An 11861-nucleotide genomic window follows, 5' to 3' on the forward strand; every position below is an offset into this window, starting at 1 on the left:
GACGTCATAACCTTCAAATTAAAATGTTCAGCACCAAACCATTTGGTCATTTTATGGAAAATTCAGCGGGAGTTCAAATGTACTTTTATAGCAATAATCACTTTGACACGGTTTTAAACATGGATTTTTTAATTTTGAGAGAGACTTGATACTAAATTTATTCACCTTTCACCAGAATAAAAAAAATGTACTTTTATTGGCATAATGTTATTAACGTATTTCTGGTAATACTGACGTGAACTTGACACAGCTGCCCCGAAACAAAACAGATGATGCTCAAAAATGATGCCTTCAAGGTCTTCTTTTAAGCCTTGTGGGTCAGCTGGTTTGTGGTAAATAAAAACTATTTAAATGCACAATGATTTAAATGAGACTTTCACAGAAAAGTATGGCAGAGTTTTAATGTCTCCCCTTGGGTGTGAACACTCATACTAAATAAATTTGTGTCAACAAACTCAACTAACATCAAGGCAACCGTAATGATATTCATATAACTAAGTGTATATTATGAATACAGGTACTAATACTGATATTAATATTCAAAACAGTATTAATTCCACCATTAAAGGACCAGTGTGAAGAATTTAGTGGCATCTAGCAGTGAAGGTGCAGATTGCTACTAACTGAACACCCCTCCTCTCCCCCTTCCCTTCCAAGTGTGTAGAAGAAACTATAGTGTGGCCGCAAAACTCGTAAAAAACACAAAAGGCCCTCTCTAGAGCCAGTGTTTGGTTTGTCTGTTCTGGGCTACTGTAGAAACATGGCAGGCTCCGTGGAAGAGGACCCTCTCCCTGTGTAGATATAAAGGGCTCATTCTAAGGTAACGGAAACACAACAATTCTTATTTTCAGGTGATTATACTCTAATTGAAACATACTTATGAATTTAATATTTCATTTCTGCCAAGTCCGTTCCTCTAGATGCCACTAAATTCTACACACTGGGCCTTTAATATTATTCTCAATTCTCAAACAGTTTGCTTTGTTTTGTCACCTATAGATTATTCCAAATGTGTCATTACACTTATACAACTTGATAGGTAAGAATGGTCTCCAGACCATAAAACTTTAGTTTATAACTTTTAAATATATATTAGGCTAGCAATACTGATGTTATTGTAGTTATTTAATTTGGAATAATCACACTGATACCAGTTTGTCCAGTTTAAGTTACATTGATGTTAACACTGGACGGGTTCACAATTGTTCAAGTCTTTCTGAAAACAGGTTGCCCAAATGAGAAGTAGGTTTTTCTAGCTGTAATCATTCCTCCTGTTCATACTGACCATTAGAAGATCCCTTCATAATGCACTTACAATGTAAGTGATGGGGGATAAAATCCACAGTCCTCCTTCTGTGCAAAAATGTATCTCAAAGTTTATCTGAAGCTAATATGAATCTTCAGCTCAGACTGCTGAAGACTCATATAAGCTTTAGATAAACTTGTAAATGCATTTTTGCACAAAATGTCTGTGTGGACACACTGTAGATTTTGGCCTCCATCACTTACATTGAAAGCACATTTGAAGGGGATCTTTTAATAACCAGTATGAACAGGAGGAATGATTACAGTGAGGAAAACCTCTTTCACTGTTCATATGGACACCTGACTGTTGTTTTAAGACAGACTTGAAAAATTGTTAACCTGTCTTACTTACCTGTACTTACTCACAGTCAGTGTATTACCTGCAGTAGATGGGGGTCTGCAACCCCCCAATTTAGAGAAGCAGGCAGGAGTACCGACACGGAAGCTAAGCAATTTACTGCTGTGGACGGGGCCTAATGATTATATTTAAATATAACAAATGACGCTAAAACTTTCTGTGACAACTTTTAAAACAATACAATCAAAAATAGACAGTAGGTGTTTCCAGTATTCTGTCCACCCCCTCTATATTTAAATGGAGGTGGACCTAACATTCATAATGATATGTTTTGCAGGACTACTGGAATTGGTTGAATGGTGCAGGATGTTTGATAACTCAGTGAATATTATGAATTTATAATACAGATTATGTTAGCACATCTTTCATTGGGATTAGTAGTTCCAATATTATGCATAACGAATAATGTGAATAATGTGAAATGTGCGAATAATGAGTTGTAGTTCCTCACTGTGACCACTAGAGGCCGAGTAAATAAAAAAATGATTCTGAATATGTTCAATATCTTTTCCACCAGTGTCAAGTAAACACAATTGACTTTTTTCCCTTTATCTTTAATGAAATGTGTTTTTCTGTTTTGTTGTTGTATTGCTTGAAATGTTGTGTTTTGCACTTCAGAGCCACCGTACATGGGAAAGCAATCTATTAATGAAGTGCGCGAGACTCACGTGGTAACTATAAATGACTCGATGGTCCTCCGGGGGGCAGCAACACCTTCAAGCAGCCAAACAGAAAAGAGGAAAATTCAGAAGCAGTAGAAGAAGACTTCTTTACAAAAAACAGGAACAGTTCCTGATTATCAAATGTGAAACTGAAGTTCTGCCAGCTGGAAGTGGACACAGACAGTGAAGGGTTGCAAGAATGTAAGCTAGAGGTCCGACGGTGTTGTCCACGAGGAAATGGATGAGATAAGGTCAGCAACTTCATCTATTTATATATTTGTAACAGTATATGTTTTGTGTTTTTCGGTCATTTGCGTCATGTAGAAATCTAACGATAAACTCGGTTCATGAATGTGGAAAATGTTACTTATTATTTAATAACCGGGCCTGATTATTATCACCACGTTATAACTCGTCACTGCCGATAATATCAAACAGCAGGTTATATGAATGAAACGCAAACTGTCAGTATGGATTCATCTGTTGACTGTCAGTCTTCTGTCAAAGTACCGAGGATCAAACCTGACTTCTAGAGAGAGAGCTATGGAAGTGTAAGGGGATTAACAAAATGGTTCAATAAATGGAGAGATAGCTAAATAAACAAATAACAAAATACAATAAAATACCAAGATGGTCAAAACATTTAAGAAAAATGATCTATAAATTAGTTTTTACATGTATGTAGTCTTTTACTTATGTCTCAGGATTATCCTTATGGGCAGTGACTGATCTATAGTATGCATATACAGTGGTACATTTATTCTACCCTCTATGTGGAAAAAATTTGGTGATTAACCATCCAGTGTTTTTTAATTGCTAATGGTTACAGTGTAGTGACAGTTTTATAACTGCTTGAACTGCTTTATAATGTGGGAAAGGCTTAAAAAAATAGCATATCAAAGATGAATTAATTTTACCTTAGAGATTATAGATCATTAAAGAGAAGAATAAATCCACACACATATTCTGATCAAATATAAATATGTATGATTTTTGGTCTATTGATTTCTTGATATATTTAATAGGTTCATTCATGTATTTATTTTTGTAATAAGTTTAGATAATACAGAAAGCCATTAAAAGGAGAGATTCCAAAAAGCTAAAGTGTTATTAAAGTGCTGCTTGGTGAAGCACTAAATTTACTGTAAATACTTTTTAAAGCTGACTTTGAGGAGATCAGTACCGTTTAACCTTGAACAACATTTCCACATATTCCTTTTTCCATTGGTTTTTCCCCCAACTATCCAGCTCACTGTGCTCTACAGTCAGTTATTCATGCCTTTTTTCTCATCCTGGCCGGTCTATTGTTCCTTATTTTCCACTCGCCTAAACAAATCAGTGGGAAATCTTAATTCAAAACCATATCTTCAACCTATATCTTCATCCTCACTGTCCTGATTTCATAGCAGCATCAGTTCTCGGATCAGTTAAATGAGCCTTTTTTGTTGCTGCTCAGTAGGACCTTCTTATAGACTCTGAGTCATCCAGCAGTGTGGACTCTTTAAACTTTGCCTGAAAGTCTGTCTTGTTTTGAACAGTAAAACCTTTTATTAATGTTTTGTGCATTATCTTGATTAGTTGTGATGCTCAGTTTTTATGACTTATGAGGCATTTTGTGACCGTCGCTCTAGAAAGTTGCTATAAAGGCTCAATACAACACATTTACTTACTTTATAAAAAATCCACAGTTTCTGTTGACGAGTGGCCATTGTCCCTGACAAATAAACTTGACACACAACAACAACTAAAACAGTAAAAAGTTATTCTACAGGGTATTTATGTTTGCTGACATAAAAAACAATGTTAAATTACCCATAAAATCAATGGAGTTTGGTCCAATATTCCTCTTATATCTGTATACAATACATAACTTTATTCCAGTGCTCAAAATGAATGTCTCAAACTACTGTACCTCTCGATCTGCTGTGCAGTAGAGTAGAGAAATTGCACCTGTGTATAATTTATTGGTTTTTATTTTATGCTACAGTCCTTTGTTAGGCAACCAGCCACAAGAGGGCCCTGACCTTGTGTCTCCAAATCTGAGACCGAGACACCAGGAACTGATACCAACACCATGTGGACCGGTGAGATGCTCTGACCTTTATTCCAATATTATCGCTGCAGCAGAAACCAAAGAAACAAAAGTTAAACATTTACACTTTTAAATGAAAATATTGGACATGAAGATTGAAATGCCAATTCCTCAGCCCTGTTATGCTAATATTTTCATACTTCTACTGCTGTTTTAAGTTGTTAAATTGGTCTTAAACTTGCTTTGGCTTGCAGACACTGTGGTTCCAATACTTTTTTTTTCTTTATCTCAGGTTGTTTCACATTCTCTGTCCTCTCCAACCTCTTGCAGATAAAGCCCTGGTCGGAGCTGTCGTGCCTGGTGAAGCTCTACTTCTGCTTCACCATAACGTCTCTGCTGGCGCTGCTTGGCCTCACCCTGGTCAGCATCTACAAGCAGCGCATTAACACGGACGTCTCTGACGAGGACAACTTCACTGTCTCTCTCATCCAGCTGGTTGGGATCTGTGAGTACCATCTCTCCATCAGCGGGAAGAAAGATTTACTGTCAGTGTATTCAGGAAGTTGATTTCACACCAGCCAACTGTACTCATGGCAAAAAGCAGAAGTTTTCCTGATGTGATCATGTGATGAAAACTAGTGAGGATATGAGTGCAACTCTGTACATGATCTGATGAAATGCTCCCATGTACGCAGTGTTACTGGTGATTCATTTCTCCCAGATGGCTTTACTGCCTCATTGTCTACCAACAGAAAATAACCATCTACTGAAGCTTTATTATTTCCTAAAGTGTCTATTTTGCAGCATTTTACTTTTCTTAATGATGGATTTGCTGCTGCATCATTTCTAGGGCATACTGTAGTCTGTACTGAACATTTACTGCCAGATTGACAACTTACTGCTAACCTTTTCCTCTGCTCCGCTCGCATCCACCATCACTTCTCTTCCGCTCGCTTTTTCCCACTTGCTAGGTAAACATATTACGCAATGCCCTATTCCTAAACGGAGATACGCTACCAATAGTTTCCCAGGCAACAACACAGAGGTTAAGTCATGTATCGCAACAGCGCTGCATGGAGGCTCCCAAACTCTGTTGATTTCCGGATGAATGGATATTTGGCGTTATTTATGGCATTGAAAAATTTTTTTTTTTAAGATACACAGTACGCAGGTTTCTGATCACAGTCTGCCATGTGTACAGTTAAGTCTTCGACTCGGGTCATGTAGTAGTTTGTAAAATTAAAATATGAAATATGAACTTTTAATGATAATCCACATGCTGAAGTGAAAGTGAAAGTGTGGCAGCAGAAGATAAACTGTATTCCTGTGTGTGCCTCCATTCACTCTTTGAAGCTGGAGTTGTTGAAGCTTACATATGATATAAATACTGTGATTTTTTTATCATTTTGTAGTCACATGACAATTTAGCCTCCATTACAGCTCCAAGGTTGACAACATAAATGAAGCCCACTTTCTAAAGCTGTTTGTTGGTGCAAGTTCAAAGGTCAAAAATACTTTCTCTTTTCATTTTAGTTGAAAGATCCCCACCAGACATTTTTAAGATATATAAAAATACTTTACTTTGAATAATAATGTGTGTATGATGTGTTTTTTTGCAGAAAAACAGTTCAGTTAATTAGTTAAAAAAATCCTAATTAAACTCAGATTCAAGGTGAGCACAGAGAGACTTTCCCCCGTCAACAGATGGCTGTGAAAACAGCCTTCTAGTGTCAAACTCTGCACATACATCATTCTGCACATCAAAGCTCAAACATCACAGTCAGCACGGATTGTGACATTTGATACACTAAATGGTTGATAGAACATAGAAAATTGTCGAGAAATTGATCAGTAGTGGGAAAAATTATCAGCTGCAGCTGCAGTCTAAGATGCAGCAGTATTACAAATGGAGCGAATGCTGTTCCAGCATACAGTATCAGGACCATGACAAGTAGAAAACATGCATGAAATCTGGGAAAACCGAGGACTGATGTGGATAAGATAATAATATAAACCACAAATATAAAATGTATGCTGTTGGAAATGAACTTAAAAATATAAAGAATACATTATTGTGATAAGAGTGACTGTATGTGAGCATCATACCATCTTGTCTCCTGCAGTGTTCTGCATCTACTACATCATCCGTGGCGTGCTGCAGGAGAACAGACAGGAGCTGGTGGCGTTCGTGCTCAGTGTGTTGGTGATCATGGTCCGATCGGTGGTCAACTTCTCTGTGCTGGGATCAAAGAGCAAACAGGAGCTGCTGGTAGGTTGACCCTCTGCTGGACACACACTGCGTAATGAGACGTCTATGGGAGGTCCTTCAACTCAGTTAAAAAAACTTAACTGAAACTAAGAGTTACTGAATTTATAAAGACTGATTTGTTTTCATGACCTAGTTTCTTATTCCTTTGACTAGTTGATTGATTGTATTTATGGATTTACAAGACAAACATGAATCCAAGAGATAACATATAGTGGCATCTAGTGGAACGGACTTGGCAGAAATGGAATATCATATTCATAAGTATGTTTCAGTTAGTGTATAATCCCGTGAAAATAAGAATAGTTGTTTTTTCGTGAAGGGGAGGGGTATTCAGATCGCTAGATGTCACTAAATCCTTCACACTGCACCTTTAACTCCAGCATGGTCAAATATGTTAAAACAAAGACAGATATTAGGGCATAACATATAAAATTACATCAAGAAAACAGGAAAACACATCTATAAAAGTCTAATATTAAATCAAATGTGTTCTTGTTCTTAAATTTTCTTAATGATAATTCCATGAAAGATATAAAATAAATCTAAAAATTCCAATTGTTCTTCTAATTATTAATGATTCAAAATCAGTTTCAGACTAATACTTAATATATAGTAACTTCTTAAATACATTCCAAATTTGACACAAGATTTGGACAAACTGATATATAATGTATAATATATATGTAAATGTATACTATATATATAATGGGAGTGGGACACCAGAAGAGATCAGGGTGTTGTAACCACGCTGAGTATTACCTTAATCTGAGTGTATAAGAAGACACTTCTGCCTCATCGCATGAGTAAAAGCTGTTTTTCCAAAGCAGCACCTCTATGTAAAGATGCCGACCCTGATCAGTGTCACCACAAGTCAACCACACTGTGGTGGTTTGGGAGATAGATGTGGTGTACACTGATCAGGATTACAGCTCTAATATCGTTGAGTTTGTGAAGTGATGTAAAGTGGACTTAAGCACATTGTAAAACAAGCAAACACATGTCTGACAACAGTTTATGTACTTTTACTTTGTTATCTTAACTGTTCAATGTAAATATGCTGTACTCAACGCCGACACATTCATAGTAGTTGCTGTTTCCACCACTTGATGTCACTATTGTCTGCTTCAGTTACATTGAGTTGTGAACACAGATTTGTTTGTGGCTGGAGTGAATATTGTAAATCTCTGACTGGCTGACACGGCTGATAGATGATGTTTGCTGATGCTCAGTTAGCAACATTTATCCTTTGTTTTGATAAAGTTCACTGCTGGTAAATCAGAAACTGATTGTGTACAGAAGGAGAAAACACACCAGTGTTACTTGCAGCAATGTTTCTGCATGGTTCCTGGTGAGTGGCAACATCTTACCCTAACAGCTTTAAATGTACAATTAGATGCTGCGTCACTGGTTAGTTTCTCCTGTTTGGTTAAAATTACACTTAAAGGTGCAGCCAGTGTTTGGTTTGTCCCTTCTGGGCTACCGTAGAAACATGGCAGGCTCCATGGAAGAGGACCTGCTCCCTATGTAGATATAAAGGGCTCATTGTAAGGTAGCGAAAACACAACAATTCTTACTTTTAGGTGATTATATGCTAATTAAAACATACTTATGAATATTATATTCCATTTCTGCCAAGTCTGCTAGATGCCATAAATTCTACACACTGCGCCTTTAACTTTGTGATCAAATCGTCAGAGTCCATGTTGTCCAAGCTCAGTGTCAAAGAAGAGCTGAGTGCAGCTGACAGTATAGACTCCTACTTTACCCGTCACATGTTATTAGTATTAGTATCATAAGCAACATGTTTTTAGATTGCATGCAGTGGGTTTTAACGGGGATGTTATAAAGCTGAGGGTCTGCAGGATTTTCTGAGCTGACATGAACTGAAAAGCATCAACTGTTTGTGTTGCAGGTTCGCTTTGTGTGCACTATGTGTCTGGGCGTGGTCCACGTCCTCTGCACCACGCTGCTCATCCAGAGACCCAACATGATGGCGTTCCGTGTGGGCGGGGCTTTGGAGAGCCTCCAGGAGCAGTACTTCCTGCTCAATCTCTGTTTCTCCATGGTGACCTTTGACCTGCAGGCTCAGGTAGCTGCATATTAGTCTAAATATATATATATATTTATATAACATAAAAACAGCCTCGACAGTGCAGACCACAATAATTACTATGTTTTGTCTCTTAACACAAGACTTTTTTTTATTTTTTATTACTTTTTTCACTCATTCTGAGAATTTCTTTTTCAGCTACACTCTGAAAACATTTAAGAATCACAAGTACAGATTTTGTCTGAACTAAGATGCAAATGTTGACAGCCTGCAGAGAGCATGTCTGGACCTGCAGCACGTGATTCCATTTGTCATAAACACAGAGAAAGTAAAAACATTAATGATGACGAGCAAGTTTTTCTGGTTGAGTCATGTCCCACATTAACAGCACAACACGTCTTGTGGTTTCATGTATTTGTGTGTATTGACACTCTTGTTGTTGGAGGAAATGTTCTCTGTGACTTTTCTGCAACACGTTTCTCCACATGTGTCAGGTTAAACACTTTGGTTTAAGATGTCAAGTATGTTGACCGACTTCATAGGTGATGTGTTGTTGTTTTGAACTTTTCAGTTGTGTCTGTGTATCCTGATCACGACCTCGGACTCGGCCATGTCTGCTCGCAACACCATCATCCTGGGTGTCGGAGTGGTGTGGGCCTGTCTGACCGCCGCTGTCGGGGCTGTTGCAGTGAGTCTTCATCATCACCTTCACTAGTAAAAGTGATGTTCACACAATGAGACAATGAACAAAATAATGAGAACAATATTATACAGGAAACATTCAACAGTCTGTGAATGTCGCATTAAGTGGTTCTAACTATTTGTCCTTCTTCAGGTTTTAAAGGAAGCCAAAGTCTTGGTTTGGGTCTTCATGGTGCAGAACCTCCCTCAAGTAGCCTTCTTTATTTATCTGATGTACACGGTGAGCAGAGTTTTCAAATGTTTCTCTAAATATCTAAATATCATAATCATTTGAGAAAACTCAGTTTGTGCCTACTGAAGATGTAAATCTTTAAAAAAAAAGGTCACAAATGTATAGCTTCGTTTTTTCAAAGAGGCTCAGTCATTTCCTCAAACAGATAAAAGTTTCCTAAAAAATATCACTCAAACAGGAATAAATTGTGTATTTTCAGCTACAGATTAATACACATATGGTACCTTGGTGAGTATTTACAGCAGCAGGACAGTGTATGTTGGATCTAACATACACACAAAGAAATAGTCCTGCATATAACCCCTCGTGAAACCACAATTTGTTGTTGTTACACTTAAGTTTTCGTACACGTTAATTAGCGAGCTTTAGAGATGCTGGTAGGTGGGTGTAATCAGCAAGCAGGTGTCAAATAAATGTATTGAAATGTGGCAGAGTAGAAGGATAAAGTAACACATAATAGAAATACACACGTAAATTGTACTGAAAGGACCAGTGTGAAGGATTTAGTGGCATCTGGCAGTGAGGTTGCAGATTGCAACAAACTGAATACTCCTCCCAGGCCCCTCCCCTTCAAAGTGTGCAGGAGAACCTACGGTGGCCACGAAACTCACAAAAAACACAAAAGGTCCTCTCTAGAACCAGTGTTTGGTTTGTCCGTTCTGGGCTACTGTATAAACATGGCGGTGCAAAATGGCGGGTTCCGTAGAAGAGGACCCACTCCATATGTAGATACAAAGGGCTCATTCTAAGGTAATGAAAACACAACAGTTCTTATTTTCAGGTGATTATACACTAATTAAAACATACTTATAATTATTATATTTTATTTCTGCCAAGTCTGTTCTGCTAGATGCCGTTAAATTCTACACACTGCACCTTTAACTATAGCGCTTGAGTAAATGTACGTAGTAACTTGCCACTATTTTAAAATAGTCCCACTAAAACATAAAAATCCTACATAAGCACATGACAGGAGACATTTTAACTTTAAACAGATCCACTTCACTAAAGCACAACTCACTGATGTATTGGTCTCTCTTATGTGTGTCTATGACATTGCACGCACAGTATGTCATTGGTCTTTAATCATTTTGACGATGGATTCCTGCGGGGAAATGATGGTTTGCTTTAATTGCAGGTGGCAGTAAAGTGGTACCAGGACAGCACGTACACCCTGGAGGCAGCCGCTGTCACTGGAGCTTTGATTTCACTGGTGATTAAAGCGGTTTTAATCTGGGGCCTCATCAGACTGGTGCACAGCTTCGGCCAAGGCCTGAGGGAGAGAAGTGAGTATACTGTCTGACATCACCGCTTTTCTTTTATTGGCTTCAGTCCTTCAAAAGTTAGTTCTGAGCAGAAGACAAAACAGATACTACACGACTGGAGTATTGACTAATCGGTATCTGCTCGCACATTTCTAAATATCCTGAACCACTTCCTTCATTATGTTGCCTTGTTGCTGACCGACCTTGAGCGTGTTGTGTTGGCTAGAAATTGTCAGAACACTAACATGTTGCACGTTTTCCTTGCAGTGTTTGCACCCAGCAAGTGATAAAACATCCGCTGGTCGTGGACGAAGAGCACAGCTGCGTGCTGAGAGCTGAACAGTAAGAGGCTTTAGCTCTGTGGTGTTGACCATGGAGCTAAACTCACCAGATATGTCACCTTACATCTCTCTTTTTTTTTTTTTTTTTTTTTTAAAGACTTGTAGTTTATTTTAGCTAACAATTCTCCATCAATGTGCCTATCTACATATCTACAGGACGTAAAGTACAACAGGTCAGCTGCACACATGCATGTTTGTTACATTAAATGCCTTCGTAGCATGGATTCATGTTTTTTTTAAATTTTTATTCTTATTGTAATATCTTTATCTATTGGTGGTTGTTGGATCTTTGTGTAGACACCAAAGATTGTTTTTAAGAGGCCAATATCCTATTTTTAAAAAGTTAGCTTTCATTTTAAAGATATTTTTTTTGTTTCCTTCCTGTAAATAACATTCAATGTTGGTTGACTTTGCTTTTTAAAATCATATTTGTCTAACTTAAATATTGTGATCTGCATTGGTCTAGACTACTTCTTTGAGCAACACTGTAATATTTTCATTGATTTTTTTCTACTGTGTCTGCTGCACTTTAATGCGCTTACTCAAGTGTTTTTATTCAAGGTTCTTAATAAAATATCAAAACAAGATGGATGTTTTGACTTGTTGAAGAGGGGTGGAGAGGTTACCCGGCTGTAACCCCGATTC

General features: G+C 37.7%; 1 protein-coding gene across 1 annotated transcript; it reads left to right on the forward strand.

Annotated features, from left to right (window-relative positions):
• Nucleotides 1–2342: 2342 nt before the first annotated feature.
• On the forward strand, nucleotides 2343–11801 carry LOC137184174 (uncharacterized). Its single transcript, XM_067591601.1, has 9 exons — nucleotides 2343–2576; nucleotides 4313–4409; nucleotides 4688–4862; nucleotides 6481–6626; nucleotides 8539–8715; nucleotides 9248–9364; nucleotides 9512–9598; nucleotides 10749–10896; nucleotides 11143–11801. Exons 1-9 carry the CDS (start codon nucleotides 2563–2565, stop codon nucleotides 11160–11162), a joined length of 981 nt encoding a protein of 326 aa, XP_067447702.1. The 5' UTR covers nucleotides 2343–2562; the 3' UTR covers nucleotides 11163–11801.
• The last annotated feature ends 60 nt before the right edge of the window (nucleotides 11802–11861 follow it).

This window comes from Thunnus thynnus, chromosome 6 (assembly GCF_963924715.1).
Source record: "Thunnus thynnus chromosome 6, fThuThy2.1, whole genome shotgun sequence".
In the NCBI taxonomy this organism is placed as follows: Eukaryota; Metazoa; Chordata; class Actinopteri; order Scombriformes; family Scombridae; genus Thunnus; species Thunnus thynnus.

Excerpts from the sequence above, each read along its gene's own strand:
- LOC137184174 (XM_067591601.1), top strand. Across the intron at positions 4,410-4,687 it reads TACCAACACCATGTGGACCG|ATAAAGCCCTGGTCGGAGCT; the intron begins GTGAGATGCTCT and ends AACCTCTTGCAG. Across the intron at positions 6,627-8,538 it reads AGAGCAAACAGGAGCTGCTG|GTTCGCTTTGTGTGCACTAT; the intron begins GTAGGTTGACCC and ends TTTGTGTTGCAG.